The sequence below is a fragment of the Sphaerulina musiva genome, assembly GCF_000320565.1.
Source record: "Sphaerulina musiva SO2202 unplaced genomic scaffold SEPMUscaffold_4, whole genome shotgun sequence".
In the NCBI taxonomy this organism is placed as follows: Eukaryota; Fungi; Ascomycota; class Dothideomycetes; order Mycosphaerellales; family Mycosphaerellaceae; genus Sphaerulina; species Sphaerulina musiva.
Genome location: NW_016017386.1, coordinates 676,159 through 703,324, shown reverse-complemented (window position 1 = coordinate 703,324; position 27,166 = coordinate 676,159). Strand labels below are relative to the sequence as shown.

Genomic DNA, 27,166 nt, shown 5'->3' with positions numbered 1-27,166 from the left:
GCCGTTCCACCACGCGGCCCACTCTTTTCGGACTGCCCGGTCCATGCCGTCTCGACGTCACTGGTCGCGCGTTCCCCAACATCTGAAGTGTGAAGTACATGTAATTGAAAGGTACATCGTCCAGCAACATTGGAAGTCCTGCTCGCCATCAACCATCATGACCAAGGTGATTCTCGCCATTAATGCGGGCTCCAGCTCCGTCAAAGTCTCCGTCTTCTCATACGAGTCGTCAACAACAGAGCCCAAACAACTCGCAGAAATCCAGATTTCAGGCCTCACAGCACCTCCCGCAAAGTTGAAATACAGCCGCGGCGACCAGAATATCAAGGATCAAGATGTCAAGGAAGTCAGCTCGCAAGAGTCCGCTTACGAATACATCATCAAGCACCTCACGGAAGACTCCGGCCTGCCAGAATTGAAACACCGTGATGACATCGAATTCGCTTGTCATCGTGTTGTTCACGGAGGCGATTATGACCGGCCTACGAGGATCGACAGAGATACATATCATCACTTGGAAAAGCTGACTGATCTGGCGCCTTTGCACAATGCGGGTGCTTTGACAATCGTCCGAGCCGTTCATGCCAATAATGAAAAGGTCAACAACATCGCTTTCTTCGATTCAGCTTACCATGCGACGATCCCGAGACAAATCACAACCTATGCAATTGACCCCAAAGTCGCAGCACATAACAAGCTGAGAAAGTATGGTTTTCACGGGATATCCTACCAGTTCATCACCCGTAGCGTAGCTTCTCATCTCAACAAACCCATCGAGGCCACGAATATCATCGCTCTTCACCTCGGCTCAGGAGCATCGGTGTGTGCCGTTGAGAACGGAAAATCCTTGGACACGTCTATGGGCTTGACACCTCTAGCCGGTCTGCCTGGAGCTACGCGATCCGGAGATGTGGATCCATCGCTCATCTTCCATTTCACGCACGATGCTGGTAAACTCAGCCCATCCAGCACGAAAGACATCGGTATCACGCAAGCGGAAGACATCCTCAACAAAAAGTCTGGGTGGTCGGTCATGACGGGTACGACAGACTTTGGAGTTATATCGCAGAAAGCTGAAGACGGAGATGAACAATGCAAACTGGCATTTGACATCTTCGTCGATCGAATACTCGGATTCGTGGGTTCTTATTATGTCAAACTGGGAGGAAAGGTGGACGCGCTGGTCTTCGCCGGCGGGATTGGCGAGAAGGGCGTCCAACTCAGACAAGCTGTGAGTGAGAAGGTCAAATGCTTAGGATTCGAGATGGACGAGAGCAAGAATCGGAATATGACGGGAGAGGGAGCCGTGGAAGATATTGGAACGGAGGGCAGCAAGCACAGGCTACTTGTTGTGCAGACTGATGAGCAGGCTGAAATGGCAAGGCAGTGTGCCCAGCTAGCGGATGAGTTGAGGAAAAAGTAGAGTGAAGGTTGGAAGTCATCGATCAGGCAGTAACCTGGTTCGCGTTGCATTGAATGTAACTAGTCTGACTCTGATCAGTCACGCAGAATATACGAGGAGCAGCATCTCTTCTATCTACAGTCGTCAGCAGCATCTAATCACGCTCGAAGACGGAGGCTTTTTGGAGCACTGAAAATCCTATCGTGATGACCGTAGAGGAGAAGTTCAGGGGCGTACACAGACGTGACTCTGTTGGCACAGCTGTGGCCTATGTACCTTAGTTCTTAGATCGAGGAGGCTAATGGCGTCAAATACTGAACGGAACTGCTAATGAGATCGCAGATCATTCCAGACAGGGCCAACAAGTTCTGTCGACCAAGAAGCACGAATCTACACAAAACTACGCGATCGGCTTCCCCAATGCTTCCACGTTGACACCTCTCTTGACAAGAACTCTCGGCCTTGTCATTTTCTGATGAGTGACCTTTGTAGTCCACTCCGGCCCCATCGGTAACCTTCTGCTCCTCTCGTATTGCTCCTTGGTCTCAAACTCGTGCGGCAATTGCGTCGCAAGATACTTCTTCCCCTTGCGATCCTGCTTCTCACTCACAATCACCCGGTCCATTCCCGCATCTTTTCTCTCATTCGCTCGAACGCCGGCGACCTTGGTTTTGTACAATGGATTATGTGCAGCCTTTTTGTTGAATTTTCGAACAGATTTGCTCAAACCTTCACCGGTCCAGGTTCCCCAGCCGGGTAGGTGGTTGGAGACTTCTTTTTCATCCTCGTCGTCCACCATTTCGGCTTTTTCGGCTTCGAAAGCCGCTACGACATCGTCGCCCGCAAACGCTCGTTCTTGCAAGGAGATTTTCTCCTCTTGTGGCGTGAGAATCGCGTTGGTGGGTTCGGCGTCAGAGACATCTTCATCGTCGGCTCCGGTCTTGTATGATACTGTCGTCCAGCCATTAGTGTTTCCGGCAGATGTGCTGTTCTTGGCCTCTTCGTAGCCGATGCCAGCTTTGGTGGGCTTGGAGATTGCTGGAAGAGCTGAGGAAGGCGTGATAGTATCGGCATCGACAGCAGCATTCGCTCGTTTCGCCTTGCTGCTACCGGAGGAAAGCCAGCCGCCATACGCTTTCCCCGAATCTGTAGGCTCATTTGGTTTGAAGCCAGCCTTGGCAAGCGGACCACTGGTTGCGGTCGAATTCTTCAAAATGCTTTTTGGCTTTGCAGTCGCCTTGGTCTGCGGCCTGTCAACCACAATGCCAGCCTCGGCAGCTTCGCGATCCTCAGCATCGGCTTCTTCATCAGAATCTTCAGGGGCTTCGAATTCCTGCTTCTGCCTCACCTGGTAATTCTGTGCTTTTGATGCTGGTCCAAATATGGCACGACCAAGTCCTTCCTCTTCCTCTTCACTCTCGACTTCATCTCCATCTGCGATGGCAAGCTCTCTCCTTATTCGCTCAACATCCTCATCATTGGCTCTCCTTCTCTTCTCGTCGGACTGTTGCATGAACTTCAACCCAGCTAGTCCTTTCATGTTCTGTGCGTCTCTTTGCAGCAGGTTCAGCTTCTCGTGCGTGATATCTTCATCGTCATCTTCGCTGTCTGGAGACAGACTGCCCTCATCATCAGAGACATCTTTGCCGGCCATTCTCTTCTTAAGCTCCTCATTCCGTCTCGCCTGCTCAACAGCCCCATCACGAGCGCCGTCATCCCAGGCTGTACGATTCGTCTGCTTCAGTGACTTTGCCCATTTCGAGTCTTTGTGCCGGGTCGACATTCTGGCTTCGGCTCTTTGCCGATCATGTTTCTCCTTAGCGTCTTCGTCCATGGCATCATAGTCGAGGCCGCCCATAGCCAAGTTTTCTTGCTCCTTGGCTCGCTCGCGCTCTCTGCGATGCACTCGGCGATAACTTTTGCTCTTAATCTTCGCAATCCGCTTCGCCTTGATCTCCTCTCGAAACAATAGTGCTCGTTGCTTGCGCAGCTCAGCGCGTCTCCGCATCACTTCTTCCACATCTATGTGCCTCTCAGCCAGTCCTTCGGCTTTCAACAAAGCAGCCTCTTCGTCTTCCGCCTCGCCACCCTCGGCGTCCCGCTGAGTCGCCAGTCCAGATTCCTCCATAATGCGTTGAATGCTTGCCTCAAGCTCGTTTGCCGGCGCCCCTTGCGTTGCTGGAGTGAACTTTTCTTTCCCCACGGTAATACCAGTATCATCTGGATGTTGTAGGGGAAATGTCAAGTGTTCGGCTCGTCTGTTCTGAATCACAGTTTGCTTCCATCGATCAAGCGTTTCCTTTGCCTTTGCCGTAGCCACCTCTCGCTCGATGCGATCCTGCTGTCGCTTCGGCAAAGGCGCGGATATGACTACCTGCTGTGCTCTCTTCTTGGCCTTTTTAGACTTGTCCGCCACCGGAGCTACATCTTCTGCAAACTCGGCGAAGAGGTCGTTCATGTCCACGTCCGCTCCAGAACTGGAAATCGTTGCCTGATCTCTCCGCGACTTTGGTTCTAACGCCTCGAGTCTGTCTCGCATGCGGGCCGCCTTCTCCTCGTCGTCCGCATCATCGTCGTCCTCTGATTCTGATTCTGATTCCGAGTCGTACTCTTCATCGTCCTCGCTACCACTACCGCTGCCTTCTGCCGGGGCATCGTCTTCTGACATCGGTTGATCCAGCATGGCAGCCAGGTCGATCGCATCGTCACCAAATCCCAGCCCCTCCTCATCCTGGCTATCTCCACTATCATCGTCGTCTTGCTCCTTCTCGTTCAAATCGAAATTTTTCCGCTTAGGTGTTTTTCCACCTTTGCTCTTCTTGCCTTTTAGATTCTTGCTCCCGCGAAATGTAAAGCCCTCGAACTTCTCCTCATCGCTGTCACCGAACGCCTCGTTGGAGTCTAGGTCGCTATCTTCGTCGTCCTCGGCCAGGCCACCCATCGTCCATTCGTTGCCAGAACTGTCGGAGCCATATTCGACCGCAGCATCTGGATCGTTCACTCGTCGTTGTGCAGGTCGCTTCCGTCGCGGCCCTTCGTCCTCGTCGTCCTCGTCCGCATCGTCATCCTCATCGCTGTCGTGTCGACGGCGTTTCTGCCTCGGGCCATCGTCTTCGAACTGGCCTAGGCGATGCTTCGCTATGCGTGCTTCCGGAACGAGCTTCTCAGCTCTCGAGTAGGCGTCCAAACTGCGCTTCTTCGACTTGTTCTTGGCTGTTTTTCCCTTTGCACCACCAGAGTTCGGCGGTACACTCGATCTCGACACTCGCGCAGGCATTTTGAGTCTATGCGCAATTGGTTCCCTGGGCCGAAGTGGCGGATGTGCGTCTCGGAGTGAAATTTATCGAATGACCCTAGGCAATCTGGTCTTGGCGGTCTCGCTGTGGGTCTTCTCTCCCGCATCTCCGCAGACGGAGCCATTTGGTGCCTACATGTCAAGTAGCCTACCCTGCATACCTTACACTGCCCACAACAGTAGCATAGCACCGTCGCCCTCCTAGGACTCGAGAACATCGAAAGTTCAGATTACCGCCCACCATGCAGCCAACTCTGCCGCTCCAGCGAGCCCTTCGCCGGCTGCCGCTGACGACCAAACAAGGCCCGCACAACTACTACAAAGGAAACAGGACGGGCGCGATGGGAAGGCATACCAAGCATGGAGGCTACATAATAGACTGGAACAAAGTGCGAACATATGTGTGTCCGGACTTGACTGGTTTCGAAGTACGTCGTTGCCGCGATAGTTTCGTGGAGTAGTCCTTGGAAGATGCGAACCGCTGACTCCATTTCTAGCTGACTCCATTCGTCGCCAAAAAGATATCACCACCGGAAAAGGAAAGCTACGCGCACACTGAAACCAAAAACCCGATGGACGGGAAGGAGTACATTATGAAGTGGAAGGAAGACGGTGGAACCCTATGAAGACTGGGCGATAGGTAACATGAGACGAATGAAAGACGATTTCGATGCAGACCCAAGCCGCAAGCATTCCCTCGTGAGTGAAGGGGAGGGAATCGGCATGCCTAGCTCTGGTCAAGTGCTGGCGGACGAAGGACAAGAATTCGCACTGTTCTTCTGTACAGACCGCTACGTGTGTCGCTTGGAGCCGTGGCATACGGAGGGACTGGCGGCGATCCATTGAACAAGCTGAACACTCTGGATATTGTCGAGTCGATGGCACACCGAGCGGACCGGGTGAGCGAAAAGCTCAATCGTCACTTCACAACAACGATGAATGGTCAGCGCGGTTGGTGGAAGCGGGCAGAATGATTGGCGCTCCATGCGTTTCCAAGACACGCAGACCCAAGAAACCCGTACATCTAGTCTGTACCCTCGAACCGCTGACGGACCGCATCACGAATGCAGTCCTTTGTCCAGTAGCTCACAAATCAAGCAATAACCCGATGGTTGAGAGGAGTAGGAGCCAGAAGATACGAGCCACCCTTTCCAGCACCTACTCCGCATCATCACTGTCATTCATGTCTATTTCCTTCATGCAATTCTGTCTTCTTACGGACACTCTTCATTTATCGGCATGCCTCCAGCTACTGCGGGTCGACACCTGAGACTAAAGGCAAGTATGCAGGTTCATGTTCCAGCTTGCAGCTCACCTGCGCAGTCCCTGGCATGGTTCCCCACCCTTGTATCCTCAATCACCTTCAAACTCAACGTCGAGTAGGTGGTTCTCAAACTAGCACCAGGTCACAAATCTTAATTACAGCTTCCGACAACATCTCATTCAAGACAGGCAACTACATCCACGACAATCAAAACTTGTATGCCCACTTCAGGGCCTCAGCAATCCAGTAGCCTACCTAGCATCTGTCTCCCTCACCTGACCCACGCTTAAGGTTCGGAAGTCGTTCCGTGCCAATTATGACGAACCTACGAACGGGCTTTGGGTTTCTTGTATTCATTAGTCAACCTCAACCCTGGAGCTGAAACGGATCATTTTGAGTGATATACAACATGCTCGGCCTTTGCAACTACATGGGTGGGCTGTACACAAATACATGCACATATGGAAAACCAATTATCAGAAGGACTTGACAGGATGTCATTGCTGCTAAGATTCCATTGCTGCACGCCCAGAAGGGGCTTGCATTAATCTGCCGTGTAAACTTCGCCAGCCTGATGACTAGGTAAGGTAAGGTACAGGTACCTGATCATTTCGCCACAAGTCTTGTTGAGCGTCATCAGTCTGGGTACATGTACGTAGGTAGGCAAGCAAGTATGTATGTCGGCAGGGACACGATTTCTTTCTTCGACAAAATCTTTCAGTACAACCAAAAAAAACTTTTACCCACATGTATCTTACTTGAAATCTCACACAAAACACCATGGAATACCAATACCCGCCGACCGGAAACCGATCACGTGGAAATTCTACAGCTGCAAGTCGATACATACCTCCTTCTGCTGGATATCAGAACCCTCATCCTCCTCACCAGCAGCAGCAGAGCGAAATTCCCACCTCATCATCATCGAGGCCAGCAGAACGGAGTGAAAGAATATATCCCCCGGGACAACCGTACAATCCACCACGACCGGAAATATATCAGAGTCAGAATGCGAATTATCAACCAATATTGAACAACCAGCAGCAGCAGCAATTTCCACCTCATCCAGAACCTCCTCTCCCAATAGGTGATCATGTAATCCCACCAACTACTCGAAGAACTTCCACATCCCCTCGTCCACGGCTAAGTGCGGACTCGCGGAGAAGTCATCGGTCTGGTTATAGCCATTACGAGGACACAAGCCATCCGGGTCGAAGGAGTCATGATACACATCGCAGTCATGATCATCACCATCAGCCTCATCATCATCATCATGATCACTCTGAAGACCAGGACCGCCATCAACAACATCATAACAACAAGCGTATAAGTGGTGATCGAAGCAGTGTGAAGTCGAAGCGATCACACCATTCGTCGATTCGTCACCATTTTGACGACGATGTTGGGAGAGAGATTGAGCCGCTGAAAAGACATGATACGAGATACCCGACGTGAGTACCATTTTTTCTCCAAGACGCGCGCAATGTGTAAACGGCATTGTGATCTAACTCCTGCTATTTTGTAGGCTGGGTGATTCGATGGTATCCTTGTGGGGAGGCGTGAAGAAGTCTTTGCGATTGAAATGATGGAAAGTCGATGAATGGAAGTTGTGCAATGTACCATGTGTACCTACCTGGTATGTAGTGTATAGATCATGGGATGGATTTCTGTGATCGCACCTGTGAACCAGACATATGTCCCGGAGTCTTTTGATGGTAGAGTTGGTGTATAGATATCAGGACTGGTTTGCAGAATTGGACCTCGAGATCTCCTTTTTGTCGTAGGTTCGAGAATCACTACCATCGTGAGTCCTGGACGCCAGAATGCAGGGGGTGCAGGGAGGTCCAGCCTTTTCTCGAGCACATCTGAAGTACCGCAAGTGCACACAAAGAAAAATAAAAAGTGTTCCATAGCTGACATTGGTGAATTCATACCGACTCATACCTGACTTTGCGGAGTCATTGCCATATGTCCAAACCACCATTGCCTATCCCTGTTCTTGCCCATCTAAGCATATCTCCTTTACCACCAAGTCTTTTTGCCAAAAACCATGCGGAACATCATGTACTGAGCAGCTGTGTATGACAGTATATGAGCACCCGAACTCACGACTTCTTTCTCTCGAGTGGGCAGTGCTTACCGGCAGTAGTGGAGATCATCAGGGCGTAGTATGGGTAGAGCATGTACTTGGCTCGTGGTCCCTGCGAGACAGCAGGTAAGTGTTTGCCGGAGTATGCGTGCCTCCCATCTCGTGTATCCCATCGCCTCTATTCTGCCTCCGCTGCCGCTTCTTGCACTCGCTACGCACCTTGTTCCATGTTCGCACGCCGTCGTGGGCCTGGTGGAGTCGTTGCCAGGCTGGGACGTTGTTCTGGCGGTACATGCCAGGGAATTGAGGCATGCCGCTGTAGCTAGGTTGTTAGACATTGTATCGTGGGTCGGGAGGTCCAGCGCGATCGTGGATTCGTGATTCTGGAGTCAATACGTACCCGGCCCTTCTGATGAGTGTTGCGCGCATGATGTGAGGATTTGTGGGTGAATTGAAGGCGATGCCGTGGTCTGCAGTGGATGATGTTGAAGTTGAAGCGTCGCAGGTGCATCTCGGCAATTGCCGGATCATTGCCAAGACAGGTTAAGGACAACTTCTGTTCTTCACAACGGGACTGTAGAAATCAACATGACAACAGTAACCTACAGGAGCGATGATTTGTCGCACCCTCCCTGCTACCATTGTTGAATACCTGTAGATTATCGCTCGCACGGCCGCGTATACTGTAGTCCTACAGGAATGGCACCAACAGGCATGCGACCTCCGGAGCTGAGAGCCTACCTACATATATCGACATAGTAACACTACATGTATTTACTGGCGCTGATGGCTACTATACATACGGTCAAAGGTGGGTTGATATGAGCTCTGCATACATCGATCGACCACTTTCGAGCATACTATCGAACAATGGTGGCGGGAAAAGCATTGCGCCATTCCTCTCGGTGAACAAATCTCTCCACACATATTGGACCTCTTCGTTCAATGTGCTCGCTCTGCGACATCGGTGAATAAGATGGAGCGACCGCCTAGTCACATAGGTAGCGATCGCATGTCCGGCTCGAGTGCGCTCAAAACTGGCAGATACCGCTGGCTGGAGCGTACCAAGTGTGACTTGATTGTCGAGCAACACCACAAAGATGCAACCATGGCCCGGATCTCGAGGCTGGACCTCCGGCAACCCAAGCCAATATCGTGGTCCGCATGATTACAAATATCCTGGTCGCATAGTTTTCTTGGCAGGCTATAACCTCGATAACGCAATTGCTCAACATAGTCCAGGCACAAACCGTTTCCAGGGCCGGGCTGGACAACTGTGGTACGGCAACGCTCAGAAATCGTTCATGAGCATGCAGCGACCTGGGCCCGGAGGGTATGCTGGCGGCTACTTCTAGTGGATTCGTGGTAGTGGGTGGTAGGGCAGTCATGTCAACAATACCTACCTCATCGGTACTGCACTCTTTGCCCTCCCCTCTTCTCCAACTTTGCCTGTCTCTTACTCTGCCCACCAGCAGCCTCACTCTGTACCTTGGTCGGATCCGTCGCTCCCCCAGGCATCATGCCTCCCATGCCTGTCTTGAATCCACTGTAAGTTGTCCAGGCACTCCAAATACTGTAGACCGGCACAACAGAGTAAATCCACCAGCCATAGTCGCCCACCAGCGACACCAGAACAATCGTTCCCCAGGTCCAGTATAGGACATCCCACATGAATTCTGTCAAACCTTTCGCATCGAGGTCCTCGCCAGCTCGCTTGAGCTCTCCGTCAACGTACGTGGGTCGTGCTATGCGTTCGAACCAGAACTGAATGACCAGTGCGGGGGCATTGAAGAGGAAGTAGAGGAAGAGACTGCGTCGTCGGAAGATGAGGAGGCTGAGAAGGAGGTAGAGGGCGTTGATGGCGAGAGAGATTTGGTGCGTGCGATTGAGCGTGGCCGTGTTGGACTGCGCCTGGGTTTTGAGCGCTTTCTGTTATGCACCGTCAGCGGTAGATACGAAGCGTCAATTATTGAACAGAGCTTACCTTGGCCATTGTTGAAGTGATCAGTGAGTGAGTGAATATGTTATACTTATTAGCGTAGAGCTGTTCGATACTCTCGAGGACTTCTAATACTACGGGCGTTATATAGCTACTCGCTGCGCTCGCTACTAGTGTCGCGCGTAATAGTATCGCGCGTAATACTATAGTACCCTCCCTATCCTTACGCTTTTGCCTTAGTTGTTTATACTGCTAAACGACGATAATAGCTTCGTAGGTACGTATAGTAGATCTGCTAGGTAGCGGTATTTTAAATACCTCTATAGACTCGAGGACGTCGGTACTCGCGATACTCGCAGATAATATACGGTTCGGCTTATTAGTCTCTAGATAGAATAATCGTACGAAGAATACGTCGTAGAAGTCTTTAATAGCCGTAATAGGCTACGTAGGTAACTTAGTTAGCTCGAATCGCGTAAGTATAAATTCTATTAACAGCTTCTTAGCGCTATTAGCTACTCGATTGCGATCTGTCTAATAGTTATAGAGGTCGGTATAGGCAACCGGATCGTAGTACTTCTACTCGTTATTATTCTTTAGAGCTCGCGTAGTAACTTACTATATATATACTATAACGCTAATACTAAACGAGATAGCCGGAAGCAGCGGATTTAACCGCGACGATAGTAGGGCCGGCGTATACTGCTAACGTATAGTCGGCGGTAGCGTACCGGCGTACGGTACGACGGCTATAGCGGCCTTAGCCCTAAACGCGATATTAGCCTCGTTACGTATAGTATTCGCGTACTACAGAATCCTTGCAAATGTCTAGAAACCCTATTAACCGTCGCTAAGTACTTACTATATAGATCGTTTTAAGGCGACTAACCTTTACTTAGTACGCGGGTACTAGCTACTACGATCGCGACGGCTACGGCTACGGCAGCGGCGGCGGCGGCTATCTAGTAACCGGACGGCTACTTTCTAGTATACGTAATAGTTCGTATACGAATTTAGTACGTAGAGGGTTTGGATTAAGCTAATAGTACTAAGAGCAGAAATTAAACTTATAGAATATAACGCTATATCTAATCGACGGTACGACTAGACAGTATTTAGCCTAGAGGCTAGGTAGGTTGTCGGCTATAGTAAATAGGTCGGTAGAGAGAGAGAGTATATATATATATATATATAAGAAAAGAATTCAAATAATAGTACGTACCGTAATATATACCCTAGAGGGCTTAGCTCGCTTAGCTCGTAGTTATACTCGTAGGGGAGATACTAGCCCTATAGCCTACGGATTATTATAGAACTCGATAATACCTAAATCCTCGTTCGCAATTAGCGCGTTGCTAGTATCTCTAAATACTTCCGCCGTCTAGCGCGTAGGTATCTAATCTCTTACTACTAATAGCTTTAGAAGTATACCGAGTATTAGCTATTGTTCTAAGCTAATATAGTTATTTACTAGGCTACGTAGGGTAATATAGGCCGTACGGTACGTACGGTCGCCGGTCGCTACGTTGTACGATATACTACTAATAGGTAGCGCGAAGCTATAGGGGAGGAGGCTTGCTTTGTACTATTTGTAGGTATCGGCGGGAAGAAAGGCCTCGAGGTCTATACTCTATAGTATTAAGTTAGCGAGCAGGCTATAAGTAGAGTAAGTATATATACTAAACCCTTCTAGTATCCCTTCGAGCGTCTATAGAACCTCCTTAGGTATATATATACCTTACTACGTAGCGCTATAGAGCTCTAGATAATGCTGTAATATATAAGGAATACCTAGAATCGAGTATAGCCAATTGTTTTGCCTCCGAATCTTATAGTAATTCTATATCTTTACGAATCCTACTACTATCTCGCGGAGAATCGTAGTATAGATCGCTAGGAAGGCAATATAATCGCCTAATAACTCTAGGTTAAATTCGTTCGTAGTATTCAAGCTATAGAAGTACGCGCGCTATCTATTCAGCGCCTTAGCCTACTAATTCTACTATGCCTCGATACGCTGATTTATCTTACTTATACTATATCGGAAGTATTTACCGAATCGTAGTAGTAGTAACGAGGCCTTGCCGCGAGTACTACGCTTAGTATTCTCGACGTCGTAAGCAGTATAACGTACTATATAGTACGCGTCGGCGGCTAGAATAGTCTTACCTCTACGATCCGAGCGTATAATTACTAGCGCGTATCTACTATAGCGTAGTATCGCGATATACTAAGCGAGTACCGAAACGGCCGATCTACTAGTAATTCTAACGTAAATCTACTCTATATACCGCGCGTATACGTCGATTGCGCTATATATCTAAATACCCTAGTACTCGAACTTATAGTACGTATTTATTGAAATTGCCGCTAACGGCCTAGATATAATAATAGCACTATAGTGCTCTCTAGCCTTCTCGTATCGCCGCTAAATACTATCGGGATGAAGCAATTTGATAATACGGTAGATATAGTCCCTAAGTAGGTTAGCCGATAGCGATTTAATAAGCGAGTAGACGGCGAGCGCCTATATACCTCCTAATTATATTTATCTCTAAACGTAGATATATATATAGGTTCCTCCTACTATATACCTCTACCTCTAACTTAGCGAGCTCGTCTGTAAGTACTATAGCGATTAACTCTTTAGTATATACTTACTCTACTACTAGTATCTGCTTTCTAAACCCTAGCTCTTTACGTATATACCGATATATCCTTATACTAATTTTCTAGCTATTAATCGCTAGAATCGCAACTGCCTCGCTATCTATAAGTCGTAGCTTAGTATAGGTATACGCTATACGTATACGCAAGCTATCGTCTTCGTCGAAGATATCGTACTATCGACGATATAAAGGTACGGCGGGCCGTCGGCGGCTATAGTAAGGCCCTAGGCTTATAGCCGTCGTTCGAATATACGCTCTACGATAGAAATACCGAACTACTAGTATAGATTAGCGATAATCTACCTCTACGAGACACCTTCCGCGAGCTACGTAGCGATATAGACCTAATAGTTATTATAGTCTATAGCGCGTAGTCCTCTAGGTATATACGTCCGAGGCATATTAGTAGGTAGCGACGGATGCGGCGGTAACGGCGAGGTAGGCGGCGAGCGTATAGCGAGTGTATATAGCGGTGTATAGTAGGTAGAAGGGTGGAAGTAGTAGGAAGATAAAGCCAAAGAAAGCCGGGGGTGACGTGTGGCGGCTGGCCACTTTGGGCTTCCGTCCCAGCCACACGCTTGTTGCGCCAAGACCGAGTTCCCCGGGAGTCGCATTGGATGAGGCTCTGCTGTCTCTCAACATGTACCTACCTTATCCATACATGTACCTACGACGGCGAGGATAACGACGAGCTTAGCGAGGCCGACGACGACGACGATAGCGTACTAATTATTAAGAAAGAGAAGGTATTATAGACAGAGAGCGTAACTAACGCCCGCAAGCTATCTAAATTTGTTGAAATCGACGGTAATACCGATATAGATAACGCTTATATCAAGAAAGAGAAGGTATTATAGACAGAGAGCGTAACTAACGCCCGTAAGCTACCTAAGTTCGTCGACTTAGAAGCGACGCTAGTAGCGAGCGCGACAAGTAGTACTGCCGGTATAGCGATACTAGTAGCGAGCGCGACGAGTAGTACTACCGCTACGCCTACGGCTAAGCGATATAAGCTAGCGGTTCTAATTAGAGAGAGGGCAATAACTAGAGCGCTAAGCAAGAAATAAATCGCCGCGCTCGCTATTAGTATCGATAGATATAAGCCCGTAGGGCCCCCGGGGCCTAACGCTATAGCGGTTGCTATTACTACCGCCAGCGCCGCCCGGTATTACTTATATAGAGCGTAGATACGAGTAGAAAAGACTAATTTTTATAGCTATCTACTACTATCGACTTATATCTACGACGGTATACCTATATTGTAGAGTTTATATAGGGTCGGCAGACAATCCGATTAGTCGGATATACCCGGCGCTAGCTTATATTCGCTAACTCGCTATAGAAACGCTATAGATCGCGCGTAGCCTACCTAACTCGCTATACTCGCTATAGTATATCGCTACTATATATATAAATAGGTAGGTAGGTATATATATGCCTATTTACTAATTATTCGTATACTGTATACAGAATCGTAGTCGATTCCGGTATCGATACTCTACCCTACGGCTATACCGCTATAGCTATATTATAGACTATATACCGGAGCTCGTCGACGTACGGTATAAGCTACTCTACCTAATCCTCTAATTTGCCCGTCCTATCTTAAACGGTCCCTACCGTAGCCTATAGGCTATTAACCGTAGCCTATAGCGCTTTGATAGTAGCCTCTAGCTAGGCGATTCGCTACGAATCGCTAGGGGAATCGTTAACGGGTATCCCGGCCTAATAGCCTAACTTAGTATATCGCTTATAGTAGGCGTAGATAATACTATTCTTTACGTCTACCTTATACGGCGCGTTACGCGGACCGCGAGTATACTAGTAATACGGATCTAGTGTATTAATATCCTCTATAGTCTCTATAATTCGGCTAGCTTAGTCGAACTTCTATAGGTTATTTTTCGCGACCTTCTTCTTCGTCGCGTCGTCGCCCGTAGCCTCGTCTAACTAGCCCTACTATCTTTCGACTAAGTAGAACTAGAAGTTGCTAGAGTCTATAGTAGTAGGCCGGCGCGGGTATAGATCGGGGGTATATACGGCCCTATATACAGCGAGTTAGTAGAGATTCTAGTAGAGATTTAGTAGCGAGTAAGGCTAGCCTACCTAGTATCGTCCTCCTTATCCTCCTTATCCTCCTCCTTATCCTCCGAGGTATCCTCGGTATCGGTATCCTCGTCTATAGCGTCGCTGTTATTTATCGTAGACATGTTCCTACCGAGCGCTACTAAAGCAGTAGATACGAGGAATCTATAGTATATTAGTAACGTACGAGTTTACGCGCCGTATAATAATATACTAAGGTTCGAATAATATAGTTATCTATGTCTACGGCAGTAGAGGAGAGAGAGTAGACGTATTATAGTAGTAGATTCTTTCTTCGAGTTACTATAGCGACGGCTTTGTTACGTAGGTAACTTATTATAAAGACGACGGATCCGGCGACAAAGAGAGAGGTAAGGTAGCGATAGATACGGCGGTAATAGCGAGGTAGGCGGCGAGCGTATAGCGAGTGTGTATAGCGGTGTATAGTAGGTAGAAGGGTAGAAGTAGTAGGAAGATAAAGCTAAAGAAAGCCGGGGGTGACGTGTGGCGGCTGGCCACTTTGGGCCTCCGTAGGCTGGCGGGTCCGTGCTTCTTGTGTGTTCATTGATGTTTACCTTCAAAGTTCACCATCACCACCGCCGCTGCCACTTCCACCCCACTGCCCTTGACAAAGCATTACCCTAGCCAACTGTCCCCTCGTTCACTACTTACTTCCCTGGTCGCAATACTGACATGATCTCTTACTGATTGACCTTCTTCCCTCTGCAGCAGCGGGCATTCAGTCCAATCCAGCGCGCCGCATGCAGTGGTACCCGCATGGACAGCTTCATGCATGCTCGACGACTGGCGCCCTTTGCGACGACAACAACAACAACATCACTTAGGTCTCCTTCTACTCATCCTGTGAGGTAGCTCAGTACCATGTCACCGCACACCGGCATCGCTACGTCGCAGCTGAAGCAGCTCATCTACTACCACCTCGACAATGACCTGCTGGACACCGCCAACTTCCTTGCCGGCCGCCTGCATGCGCTGGAGTCCCGCAGTCCTGATGCCGCACATCTGCTGGCTCTGACCTACTACCGCTCGCGCCGCTACAAGGCCGCGTTTGATTTCGCCCACAAGTTCGGCTCTACTGGTCGCCATTTGGGATGCGCATATGTGTTAGCTCAGGCCTGTCTGCAGCTGGGTCGCTACTCGGAGGGCGTGACCGCGTTGGAGAAGGCCAAGGGTCAATGGGCAGGAAGGAATGAGTGGCAGAGGTACTCGGAATCTTCACGGCGGCACACTCCAGACGCAGCCGCTGTGTTGACAGTCATGGGGAATCTGCATCGCGCGAACGAAAACTATGTCAAGGCAGGCGATGCGTACATGGAGGCTCATAAGATGAACGCTTTCACCTGGGACGCATTCGAAGGCCTCTGCAAGATTGGTGCTGATCTCAAGGTGGACAACATGTTCAGAGCGACGGGAAATTTAGCTGGCGTCGCGGAGGACTTGGACATTTACGTGGACAAGGACTCGAGACACCCGCTCGCACCCCAGCACAACTTTGCGCCGACGAATGTGTTCGCTATGGACGATCCCTTCATGTCGTCGAGAGGGGGTGTGGGACCAGAGGACGCGCAAACCAGAACGAAGGGCAAGTCGGCTTTTGGCCTGGGCAATTCCGCACGACCAGCGCTTTCCGAGTGGGACACGCCTACTGGTAATATCGTTATGGCGGAGGATGAGTTTCCGACGGAAGAGAGCGACCTGTTCATGGACGTGCCAGCAGCTCCTACGAGAAGGCCCCGATTAGGACAGCAGTTCGAGGCGTCCGATCTTGCTCGTCCATCACGACGAGGCGCTACAGGAGCTCCAGATCAGGTCCCGGAGACACAGCAGGCACTGCGGAAACCCAGTGCGGGAGGACAGAAGCGAACTGCATCTGGCGCACCGCCCCCTTCCACTAACGACTCTGGACCACCCAGGAGGAGCAACCGTTTGTTCACTCAGACTACCGCTGCCAGAACGACGCGTTCTGCGGCAGAGTCGGCGACGTCAGCAGCTGCGCGAGCTGATAGAACAGCTCGGACAGCGAAGGCGGCTACGGGCACAAAAGGGAGAGTCGGCGCTGTGGTAGGTCGCGTTGTTAGTGGCAATCGCAAGATCATGCCCCCCGAGGACCGTGAAAAGGAGAAGGACCGGCGGGCTGTTGGAAGAAACGGAGAGCGGGGCGCTTCTGTGCCACATGTTACCGCTGCTACTGTAGTACCAGAAATACCCTCAGGGCCTTCTGAAGAGGAATTGAAAGCAGAACGGCAGGCCATGTCTGGACTTCTAGACAACTTCCGACAACTTGCAGTCGGCTGCCAGGCCACTGCAACCTTCAAGCTCGAGGAGGCAGTGTCAGCTTTCCGTGGCCTACCCTCAGCGCAGCGTGAAACGCCCTGGGTGCTGGCCCAGCTGGGCAGAGCCTACTTTGAACAACAGGATTACAAGGCTTCAGAGGACTGCTTCGCAAGGCTGATCAAAGCGCAGCCATCCCGCGTAGAAGATATGGAGATTTACTCCACTGTTCTCTGGCATCTCAAGAAAGAGACAGCACTAGCTTTGCTCTGCCGAGTTTTGCGCGACAATCACTTTGATTCGCCGCAGACGTGGGTGGCGGTAGGTAATGCATTCTCTCTTGCCCGCGAGCATGATCAAGCAATCGCGGCTTTCAAGCGTGCAACGCAATTGAACGAGAACTTCGCATATGCCTGGACGCTCATGGGGCATGAGTACATTGCCAACGAAGCCTATGAGTCGGCAATCACATCTTTCCGACATGCTGTGCACATCGACTTTCGACACTACAATGGTTGGTATGGTCTCGGAAAATGCTACGAACGCCTTGGAAAGCTGGAAGATGCTGAAATACACTACCGGAAAGCTGCTGCGATCAATCCTGCGAACAGTACTCTCCTCGTGTGTATTGGAATTGTTCTGGAGCGATTGCGAAACAAAAAGGGTGCATTGGCGAATTATAGCAGAGCGCTCGAGTTGACGCCAAACTCTGCATTGGCGAGGTTCAAAAAGGCACGGGTCTTGATGCATATGAAGTATTATCCGGACGCGTTGGAGGAGTTGGAGTTTTTGAGGGATCAGGCTCCTGACGAAGCGAATGTGTGGTTTTTGCTAGGCAAATGCTACAAAGGTCTTCAGGAGAAGGGAGAGGCGTTGAGGGCCTTCACAACGGCGCTCAATCTGGACGTGAAGGTGAGTGACAATATTGTACTGTCCGTGAATAATTGTACATCTGTGCTAATGGTGATCAATGACAGGCCGCGCCATTCATCAAAGAAGCCATGGAAGCATTGGACCAGGAGGATGATGACGATAGCGAGGATGATTGATACTAATACTGGCGTTTTGAGCGAGCAAAAGTAAGGGTTTGGTCCTGTCCTTCATGCAGAAGACAGGATAAGGAGAAAGCAACAGAACAGCGGGAGTATTTCTGGAGGACGGGACATATTTTTGTTCTACTACCATACCTCGGATAGCATGGTGTTCAGGGGCTTGTGTTGACCTCGAGGAAGAGGTTGCGACGTTGCGTGTATCGTGGGCTGCAGTCTTGGTGCCTGCGTAAGAAGCATAGGATCGCAGACGATTACAGGAGAGAATTTCAGCACTCCTAATACCATGACCTTCTTTCCTTCCTACCTACCTGATCTAGTTGTGACTATGGTAGAGTTGAGGCATGGAGTATACTGAAGTCACGAACTCGAGAACGGTATCTCCCGTCCCGTCCCGTCTGGACAGTGGGCACTGAAGACTGTGACAGAAGTAGTGGAGCCATGCAATCAATTTTGCCATCGACTCTCGAAAGCTTTGTGACGCGCCGCGCCTGCCTGCCTCTAACTATCGCGTAACGCGTCGAATACCACGCACCGCACTCACAACACCCGTTTCCCGCCACACGCTGCAGATACACCGCTCACTCCGCACCGAGCTGGCACATCCACTCCCACAGCGCGCCGCCGAGCGCATTCCTGACCGCCAGCCATGTTCATCAAGCAGATCATCATACAAGGCTTCAAGTCCTACAAGGACCAGACCGTAATCGAACCCTTTTCTCCCAAGCATAATGTCATCGTCGGGCGCAATGGGTCTGGGAAGAGTAACTTCTTCGCCGCCATCCGCTTCGTGCTCAGCGACAAGTACACCCAGCTCAGCCGCGAAGACCGACAGGGACTTCTTCACGAGGGCACGGGCTCTGCGGTGATGAGCGCCTATGTTGAGCTCATATTCGACAATAGCGATGATCGGTTCCCGACCGGTACGCCTGAAGTTGTGCTTCGCCGAACGATTGGGCAGAAAAAGGACGAGTACAGCCTGAATCGCAAGAACACGACCAAGCAGGAAGTGCTCAGTCTGCTCGAGAGTGCTGGCTTCAGTCGCAGTAACCCTTACTACATCGTGCCCCAAGGCAGAGTCACTGCCATTACGAACATGAAAGACCAGGAGCGGTTGAATATGTTGAAAGAAGTTGCTGGAACTGGCGTCTACGAAGCCCGGCGGGCAGAATCGTTTAGGATTATGGAAGAGACAAAGGCGAAGCGTACGAAGATTGATGACTTGCTGGAGCATATCCGGGGCAGACTGGGAGAGCTTGAAGAGGAAAAGGAAGAGTTGCGTCAATTTCAAGAGAAGGACAAGGAACGAAGATCTCTCGAGTATACGATCCACCACAAAGAGCAGCAACGGCTCGAGGAGCAAATCAGCAGGCTCGATGAAGATCACGGAGAGGGCATGGACCACAACGAGCAGAATCGCGAGGCACTAAAAGCGAACGAGCAACAGCTAGACGCCATTGATGGTCAGATCGCAAGCTTACAACAGCAAATTAGCCTGCTGTTGCAAGAACAAACGCAGTATAAGGAAGAGCGGACAGAAAGTGCGCGAAGCAAGGCTCAGATTGAGGCGGATGTGCAAGCGATGCAGGACAATCAAGCATCAGCTCAGCAGGCGCAGAATGCTCTTAACAACGAGCTACTCAACGTGCAGAAGCAGATCAAGCAGCACGAGACGAGACTAGCTCAGTTGCTTCCGAACTACCAAGCCAAGAAAGACGCGAACAAGGCTGCCCAAGATCAGATCCATGAGGCGACTGCCACAATTCAGCGCTTGTATGCCAAGCAAGGTCGTCAAGCTCAGTTTCGCACCAAGAAGGAACGAGATGGGTGGCTGAAGCAAGAGATTGCGACGACTAATGAAAGTCTTGCCGCCCGGAAGGCCATAAGTATGCAGGCACAAGATGAAATTGCCGAATTTGAGACGCAAATAGCTCAGCTCGAGGCTGACATCGCTGAATTACGCCACCGTGTTGAAAACCGTGGTGATGCTCAGCAGAACATTTCTGCCGAAGTTCAACAGGCAAAGGACGAAGCAGAACGCCTGCATGACCAGCGCAGGGAGCTTTGGCGCGAAGAAGCAAAGCTGGGGACCGTGATCTCCAACGCTCGCGCCGAGTATGACAAGGCAGAGTCAATACTAGCCGGAACTATGGACCCGAACACAGCCCGCGGCCTTGTCTCAGTAAGGCGGATTGTTCAACAGCACGGCATTGAGGGTGCCTACGGCCCACTTGGAGAATTGTTCGAAACATCACCAAAGTTTAAGACAGCAGTAGAAGTCACTGCCGGAGCTTCATTATTCCACTATGTCGTCGACACTGATGAAACTGCTGAAAAGCTCATCAAGATCCTCCAGCAGGAACGAGGAGGACGAGTGACCTTCACCCCCCTGAACAGAATCAAAGTGAGGGAGACGGAACTCCCGAACTCTAGCGATGCCGTTCCTATCATTGGGAAGATCAAGTACGACATGAAGTTCGATAAAGCCATGCAGCAAGTGTTCGGCAAGACGGTGGTTTGTGTGACTCTGCAGATAGCAGCACAATACGCGCGCAGCCATGGTGTCAGCGCCATCACTGCTCAGGGTGACCGGTCTGACCAGAAGGGTGCCTTGACAGGTGGATATTTCAACCCCAGAAACTCACGCATTGACGCCCTTCGAAGACTCATGGCTGCCAGGGACGAGTGGGAACGCGTCCGTGGCCGTGGCGACGAAATTCATGACGAACTCCAGAAGCTTGACCAGCAGGTGACCAAGGCAAAGAGTAATCTGCAGAAGATTGAGCAGAAGCGTGATCAGCTCGAAGGCGGCTATGGTCCACTACGAGAAGAGCTTAGGCGCAAAGAACAAGATCTGGGCAAGCGCCGCGACGACATCGATCGGCAGCAACGTGCGAGGGAGAACATTGATACCTTGATAAAAGACTTGAGCAACCAGATGAGCGGATACCAATCGGAGCTGCAGGCGGACTTTAAGAAAGCGCTAAGCAATCAAGAGGAGCGCGAGCTGGAAACGCTAAGCGCTCAACTCCCGGATTTGAGAAAGCAGTATTCAGAGCTTGGCAGGGAGCTGTCCGAGCTAGAGAATCAAAAGAGGAACCTCGAAGATATCTTAAATGTCAATCTTCGGCCACGTTTGGACGAATTACAAGGCGCAGACCTGGACGCTAACGTCAACAGTAGCGGTAACAGCAATTCCAGACTGAAAGATCGAAGCAACGACCTCAAACGCATCACCAAAGCGTTGAACACCATCGACAAGAAGCTGCTGGAGCTTGAGACATCCATCGAGTCTGCACAGGAACAGCTTCATAATCTTGAAGCCAACCGCGTTGAACAGCGGGCAGAAGTTGAGAAGTTCGAGCAAGCTATTCGTCGTTATCAGAACAGGATCGAAAAGGGTGCGGAGAGACGTGGTGCCTTTCAGGCGCTCCTCAACCAAGAATTGGCCACGATCCGCAGTCTTGGTGTCCTACCTGAACAGACTTTCAGGCCGGAGTATACCGAGCTTAGTTCTGATCGCGCAACGAAGCGTCTGCACAAGGCACAAGAGGCTCTCAAGAAGTACGGCCACGTCAACAAGAAAGCATATGAACAGTTCCAGCAGTTTGAACAGAAGCGCGATGAACTAGAGAAACGTCGCCAAGACCTCGACCTCAGCGACAAGTCGATCAAAGAGCTCATTGACGTGCTCGATCAACGCAAGGACGAAGCCATTGAACGCACATTCAAGCAAGTTAGCAGAGAGTTTCATATCATTTTCGAGAAGCTTGTACCAGCAGGCACAGGGTTCCTCAAGATTGGCCGCAACAGTGATCGTCAGGTCAACGGAGGCGCAGAGGAAGAGAGCGAGGACGAAGGCGCACGCTCCAGGAAGGTGGAAAATTATACCGGTATCGGCATCCACGTCTCGTTTAACAGCAAGCATGATGAGCAGCAACGCATTCAGCAACTTTCTGGTGGGCAGAAGTCGCTCTGTGCTCTTGCACTTGTGTTTGCTATTCAAGCGTCTGATCCTGCTCCGTTCTACCTTTTCGACGAGATCGATGCGAATTTGGATGCACAGTACCGAACTGCCGTGGCACAGCTTTTGCAGGAGTCGAGTCAAAGCGGGCAGTTCATTTGCACCACTTTCAGACCAGAGATGCTACACGTTGCGGAGAAGTGTTATGGCGTGAGTTATCTGAACAAGGCGAGTAGTATCGATGTTGTCAGTAAGGAGCAGGCTCTGGATTTTGTCGAGGGCCAAATCAGTGGCAAGTAGAGCGTCAATGTGTCAGTCATGGTGTTCCAATGATATGACGGAATGAGGCGAGGATATGAGACCGGCGTCAATGCGCAATAATTGCTTTGAATGTCGAATGATACCAATTTGTAATCCGTGGTGCCACAATCGAATCCATCAAACCTTTAGCTCTTTTGTTCTGCTTTGTACTGCGTACTGTTCCACTCCCAGGTCGTACGGTCTTCCATTTTCTGCATACGGGACCAGATAGTCGGCTAGAGTATGGAAGCCCATTAACTGGCCTGAGTTCACCCTCATGTATTAACAGCAGATCTGTCAATAATGAGCTGGTACGCTTAGTATTTGGATGCATTATCTTATCGAGCGAGATCTGAAATACATATAAGATTGACGCAGGTATATTGACATATACGTAAGTACATATATATATGTATATATATACACGCTGTGTGTAACTGGTGTTTATGTGTATGACTAATCAATCCCATTCGAGAGCGCCAAGATTTACATCGTCATTCACTTTACGCGTCTCGTACTACGCGACTCCCAGCTAAGATCAACGCATCAACTACCTATATCACCTACGTCCAGTCTGGACATTCCGACGCAAATTTGATACGGCAGCATGCAATAACACGACATCTCCTCGGACACCACCATGTCCTCCTCGCAGAACCAATTCGTATCTTCGCCCGAATCGCCCACGAGTCGACGACCGCGGCGCAGCAAGTTTACGTGGAAACACCTCTCGACCCTCGCACATTCGGCCACAAATTGTCCATTGCGCGTGATCGCGCACATTGATTTGGATGCCTTTTACGCGCAATGCGAGATGGTCCGGCTGGGCATAGACAAGGACCAACCTCTGGCGGTACAGCAATGGCAGGGTCTCATCGCCATCAACTACCCGGCTCGGGCATATGGTCTCAACAGACATGTCACCATTACCGAGGCGAAGGAAAAGTGTCCGGATATCATCTGTCAGCATGTGGCGACGTGGAAGGAAGGTAATGCTACGTGGGAATATGCGGATGATGCTTTCAAGGAGATTGCTATTCGAAAGGTCAGCTTGGATCCGTATCGGATTGAAAGCAGAAAGATTTTGAAGTGTATTAAGGATACTTTGCCTGCTGATAAGCAGAGGGTGGAGAAGGCGAGTATTGATGAGGTGTTTTTGGATTTGTCTGCTCAGGTTCATGGGATTCTGTTGGAGAGATATCCGGGATTGAAGGGACCGCCGCCTTATGATGACCCCTCAGAGCCATTGCCGAAGCCGCCTACTACTGTGTTGGATTGGAAGGCTGATGCGTTGGTGGACTTGGATGAAAAATATACTGAGGAGGATGATCCGGACTGGGATGATATCGTCGTTTTGCTGGCATCGGAGATTGTGCGGGATGTTCGAGCTGCGGTCTTCAAACAGCTGAATTACACCATGTCAGCTGGGATCAGCAGGAATAAAATGCTAGCAAAGTTAGGCTCTGGCCACAAAAAGCCCAATTCGCAGACTGTAATTCGAAACCGAGCAGTTCAGCACTTCTTGTCTGGATACAAATTTACCAAAATCCGCAGCCTCGGTGGCAAGCTGGGAGATCAGATTGTGGCCGCCTTCAATACGGATACTGTTGCAGAGCTATTGCCAGTGTCTGTTGAACAGCTGAAAAAACAGCTGGGAGATGAGACGGGATCGTGGTTGTATGATATCTTACGAGGTGAAGATAACAGTGAGGTCAACCCGAGGACCCAGATCAAATCAATGCTGTCTGCCAAGTCCTTCAGACCTTCCATCAACAGCTTCGACGTCGCTTGCAAGTGGCTCCGCATCTTTGTATCAGACATTTACGGCCGCTTAGTAGAGGAGGGCGTGCTGGAAAACAAGAGGCGGCCCAAATCGATCAATATACATCATCGACAAGGCCAACAGACACGGAGCAAACAAGCGCCTATTCCCATGGGCAAGACCATATCAGAAGACATCCTCTTCGATTTAGCCAAGAACCTCCTCGCGCAAGTCATTGTCGATGGGAGAGCTTGGCCGTGCGCAAACTTGTCGTTATCAGTCGGAGGATTCGAGGATGGTGTTACTGGCAACATGGGAATCAACTCCTTTCTCGTGCGTGGTGAAGAGGCCAAGGCGATGCGAGCTGCCAGTTTCCAGCGCGAAGAGTCGTCTGAGAAAGCTCCCTCCAAAAAGAAGCGACGCATCAAGTACGGAGGCACGCCTATTGTCTTTGCTCATAAATACAACAGCTGGGGCAGTGATGTTGACGATGAAAACGATGAAAACGATGACGATGACAATGAGGCTGCTGCACCCCCTGCTGGAATATCTGCAGACTACGATGACCAAGAAACTACCAACGCAGCCCTCCCTCCCTCTGCACAGCACGCCCAGAATGAGCCATCGCGTATTCCCGCGTGGGCACAACAACATCAACACCACCACCACCACCGTCCATCCACCAACCCACCCGATCTCGACAACGAAGAGAGCGAAACAGCAGCAGCTGCTATTGCTACAGACGAAGAAACTTATACGTGTGAACGCTGTCACAAGCGACTCCACCACCAAGATCGCGCTGAACACGACGATTTCCATTTCGCACAAGATTTGCAGCAGCAACAGCAGCAGACGAGTCCTGGTCGCCGTCCACCACCCAAGCCTGTGCGGCCGCCGGCCCCCTCTTCTTCTTCGAAACAGAAACAGAAACCAAAGGGTAGGGGAAGACCGGTGAGTAATGGAGTGGGACCTCCTGAGAAAGGGCAGAGGCGGTTGGCGTTTGGGTGAGTGAGGTAGTTGGTTAGTATGTATGTATATATGCATGGATGAATGTATGAAGGTGTCGTGTGCCTGGTTTTACCAGGTACTGTATGTTCTTCTTCTATTCGTTGTATCATCTCGTCTATCTCATTCATTCGTTCATTCGTTCGTTGGTTGGGTGGTTGGGTTTCTCCAAGTCTCAGGCTTGCTGCCGATGCGGTGAAAAGTACCTTGGCCAAGTGAACCTCCAACCATCTACAAAATTCCCCAAACTCTGCTACAGCCCCATTCCATAATCCCCGACCCTAAAATGCCCAGGCATCGTCCTCTCATACCTTATCGGCAACTGCGCAATACTCATCGGCCCCGCACCGGCCAAAACATGTTCACCCGGCGGCGTCATCTCGCCTCTCATATTCTGAGAAATTTTCTCCGCCACCTTCTCCGGCGTAGCGCCCTTGGTGGATAACAAATACACTAATTTCGTATAGGCCGCTTCGGTCGTCATATCGTATCCGAGTTGGATCCCGGCTTCGACGAGTTTGCGAGCGGGCTCGTACGAGTTGCTGACGCTGCCGTGGAGGCATTGTGTTACGTTGACGATGACGATGCCGCGGTGTTTGACGGCGTGTTCGAGGGCGGGGATGATGCTCAAGGGCATGTTGCCTGCTCCGAAGGTTTCGAGGACGACTCCCTGGATTTCGGGGGAGGAGAGAATGGTCGAGACGATGTGCGAGGTGATGCCGGGCCAGACTTTGAGGACGATGACTTTGGACGAGTCCATGTCGGGGACGGCTTTGCCGACACTGGGTGGCTCGTGGAGAAGATTGTCGTAGTGGACGACAATGCCCGTTTCCGAGACGGTGGCCAGGGGACCGGCGTTGGGGCTTTCGAAGCCCGAGTAGGAGCTCGCGCTGATTTTGGTGATTCTCGTCCCTCGGAGAAGTTTGTGGCCAAAGTAGACGCACACTTCGGGGATGCGGAGATGAGATGCGAGCACGATGGAGCCCAGGAGGTTGTCGGATCCGTCGGAATCTGCGAAGAACATGCTTCGCTGGGCACCGGTCAAGACTACGGTCTTTTGCAAATTGTCCATGAGCATAAAGGATAAAGCCGCCGAGGTATAGCCCAGCGTGTCGGTTCCATGGCAAATCACAAAGGCGTCGAAATGAGCCTCGTTCGCGCGTATGGTTTGTGCGAGTTGGTTCCACGTTGGTGAGTGTGCCGTGGAGCTGTCCAGCAGAGGGTCGAATTCGAGGACGGAACAGCGTACATTTTCGCCATTTCGGTCTCGTGGTAATCGCAATGTGGGCGCTTCAATAGACTTTCCGTGTTCGTTGGTGACGGTGGTCGACAAGACGGGCGTGCCGTCGTCGTAGGTCGGATTGTGTCGCAAGCACTCGTCCAAGAAGAGCTTGGAAGTGACGAGGCCATCTTTCGAGTCTTGCATGCAGATTGTGCCACCTGGAAGAGCAGAGCGACGTGTTAGCAATGGCGCCGGGTCGAGGTATCACCATATATATCATGGGCACATGTACCTGCGACGACGAGAAGGATATGGGGCTCGTTGGCGCTGTTCGTCGGTGTATTCGTTCCTCGCGAACCATGCAGATACGACATTCGGTTGGCCGACACAAAGGACAGCAGCCTGTATATTCCGGATGTCATGTCAGGCAGGTTGGAGTTGTACAACTGTTGAGATGACATGTCGACGGACGGATGGTGCTCTTTGGCTGCTGAGACGGCGATTGTCCCCCGAACGGTTTCGTTGTTGGTTACCAGTGATGGAGGGAAAATTGAAAAAGGTGCAAGGTATTATTACGAATATATAAAAAGGGTGGCTCTTATCGGCAGTCTACCATGGAACAATGAAAAGATTTTTTCGTCCTCACCAAACCCTTTTCCATCGGGTCTGGGGGCCAGATATGGCAAGATTCGAGAGTGGCGCCAGCATGACCCGGCCAATGGCGAGGGCCCAAGTCATGCCGACGAGGAGACAGAGGCGTGGCATAAAAGGAGTTGCTGTTACCCCTTCGAAATGCTCACTGGCTGGCGGTGGTGAGGTCAGAAGCGCT

General features: G+C 50.5%; 10 protein-coding genes across 10 annotated transcripts; 5 read left to right on the top strand and 5 right to left on the bottom strand.

The window, feature by feature from the left end:
- The first annotated feature begins 118 nt into the window (after nt 1–118).
- SEPMUDRAFT_148640 (acetate kinase) lies at nt 119–1,549 on the top strand. The gene has a single exon (XM_016905049.1). The coding sequence runs from the start codon at nt 158–160 to the stop codon at nt 1,421–1,423; it is 1,266 nt and encodes a 421-aa protein (XP_016761413.1). The 5' UTR covers nt 119–157; the 3' UTR covers nt 1,424–1,549.
- Nucleotides 1,550–1,811: 262 nt separating this feature from the next.
- On the bottom strand, nt 1,812–4,448 carry SEPMUDRAFT_25296 (small-subunit processome; the record flags this gene model as incomplete). The annotated part of the gene is made up of 1 exon (XM_016908392.1): nt 1,812–4,448. A coding segment is annotated over one exon (2,637 nt), but the record flags the coding sequence as incomplete, so codon positions are not given.
- Nucleotides 4,449–4,863: 415 nt separating this feature from the next.
- SEPMUDRAFT_148639 (uncharacterized protein) lies at nt 4,864–5,893 on the top strand. Its single transcript, XM_016905048.1, has 2 exons — nt 4,864–5,125; nt 5,195–5,893. The coding sequence occupies exons 1-2, from the start codon at nt 4,940–4,942 to the stop codon at nt 5,321–5,323; spliced, it is 315 nt and encodes a 104-aa protein (XP_016761411.1). The 5' UTR covers nt 4,864–4,939; the 3' UTR covers nt 5,324–5,893.
- A 1,176-nt stretch (nt 5,894–7,069) lies between these two features.
- Nucleotides 7,070–7,423, bottom strand: SEPMUDRAFT_116341 (uncharacterized protein; the record flags this gene model as incomplete). The annotated part of the gene is made up of 1 exon (XM_016901247.1): nt 7,070–7,423. The coding sequence occupies one exon, from the start codon at nt 7,421–7,423 to the stop codon at nt 7,070–7,072; it is 354 nt and encodes a 117-aa protein (XP_016761410.1).
- A 315-nt stretch (nt 7,424–7,738) lies between these two features.
- On the bottom strand, nt 7,739–8,512 carry SEPMUDRAFT_148638 (uncharacterized protein). Its single transcript, XM_016905047.1, has 4 exons — nt 8,451–8,512; nt 8,270–8,366; nt 8,102–8,162; nt 7,739–8,036 (listed from the first exon to the last, which is right to left on the bottom strand). The coding sequence occupies exons 1-4, from the start codon at nt 8,477–8,479 to the stop codon at nt 7,984–7,986; spliced, it is 240 nt and encodes a 79-aa protein (XP_016761409.1). The 5' UTR covers nt 8,480–8,512; the 3' UTR covers nt 7,739–7,983.
- A 317-nt stretch (nt 8,513–8,829) lies between these two features.
- On the bottom strand, nt 8,830–10,048 carry SEPMUDRAFT_163046 (uncharacterized protein). Its single transcript, XM_016908029.1, has 2 exons — nt 10,035–10,048; nt 8,830–9,979 (listed from the first exon to the last, which is right to left on the bottom strand). Exons 1-2 carry the CDS (start codon nt 10,041–10,043, stop codon nt 9,455–9,457), a joined length of 534 nt encoding a protein of 177 aa, XP_016761408.1. The 5' UTR covers nt 10,044–10,048; the 3' UTR covers nt 8,830–9,454.
- A 5,374-nt stretch (nt 10,049–15,422) lies between these two features.
- On the top strand, nt 15,423–18,398 carry SEPMUDRAFT_148636 (TPR-like protein). Its single transcript, XM_016905046.1, has 2 exons — nt 15,423–17,947; nt 18,013–18,398. The coding sequence occupies exons 1-2, from the start codon at nt 15,626–15,628 to the stop codon at nt 18,082–18,084; spliced, it is 2,394 nt and encodes a 797-aa protein (XP_016761407.1). The 5' UTR covers nt 15,423–15,625; the 3' UTR covers nt 18,085–18,398.
- Nucleotides 18,399–18,721: 323 nt separating this feature from the next.
- SEPMUDRAFT_148635 (chromosome segregation protein SudA) lies at nt 18,722–22,482 on the top strand. Its single transcript, XM_016905045.1, has one exon. It carries the CDS (start codon nt 18,734–18,736, stop codon nt 22,346–22,348), a length of 3,615 nt encoding a protein of 1,204 aa, XP_016761406.1. The 5' UTR covers nt 18,722–18,733; the 3' UTR covers nt 22,349–22,482.
- A 545-nt stretch (nt 22,483–23,027) lies between these two features.
- SEPMUDRAFT_8268 (DNA/RNA polymerase) lies at nt 23,028–25,118 on the top strand (the record flags this gene model as incomplete). Its single annotated transcript, XM_016910315.2, has 1 exon — nt 23,028–25,118. A coding segment is annotated over one exon (2,091 nt), but the record flags the coding sequence as incomplete, so codon positions are not given.
- Nucleotides 25,119–25,368: 250 nt separating this feature from the next.
- SEPMUDRAFT_42785 (Asparaginase/glutaminase) lies at nt 25,369–26,711 on the bottom strand (the record flags this gene model as incomplete). The annotated part of the gene is made up of 2 exons (XM_016908874.1): nt 25,369–26,555; nt 26,630–26,711. The coding sequence occupies 2 exons, from the start codon at nt 26,709–26,711 to the stop codon at nt 25,369–25,371; spliced, it is 1,269 nt and encodes a 422-aa protein (XP_016761404.1).
- Between the last annotated feature and the right edge of the window lie 455 nt (nt 26,712–27,166).

Bases quoted from the DNA above. Each gene is read 5' to 3' on its own strand.
- SEPMUDRAFT_148640 (XM_016905049.1), top strand. From the start codon at position 158: ATGACCAAGGTGATTCTCGCCATTAATGCGGGCTCCAGCTCCGTCAAA.
- SEPMUDRAFT_148639 (XM_016905048.1), top strand. From the start codon at position 4,940: ATGCAGCCAACTCTGCCGCTCCAGCGAGCCCTTCGCCGGCTGCCGCTG. The intron at 5,126-5,194 runs GTACGTCGTTGC...CTCCATTTCTAG, and splicing joins CGGACTTGACTGGTTTCGAA to CTGACTCCATTCGTCGCCAA.
- SEPMUDRAFT_148638 (XM_016905047.1), bottom strand. From the start codon at position 8,479: ATGCGCGCAACACTCATCAGAAGGGCCGG. The intron at 8,367-8,450 runs GTACGTATTGAC...ACCTAGCTACAG, and splicing joins ACACTCATCAGAAGGGCCGG to CGGCATGCCTCAATTCCCTG. The intron at 8,037-8,101 runs GTAAGCACTGCC...TGTCATACACAG, and splicing joins GATGATCTCCACTACTGCCG to CTGCTCAGTACATGATGTTC.
- SEPMUDRAFT_148636 (XM_016905046.1), top strand. From the start codon at position 15,626: ATGTCACCGCACACCGGCATCGCTACGTCGCAGCTGAAGCAGCTCATC. The intron at 17,948-18,012 runs GTGAGTGACAAT...GATCAATGACAG, and splicing joins CGCTCAATCTGGACGTGAAG to GCCGCGCCATTCATCAAAGA.
- SEPMUDRAFT_148635 (XM_016905045.1), top strand. From the start codon at position 18,734: ATGTTCATCAAGCAGATCATCATACAAGGCTTCAAGTCCTACAAGGAC.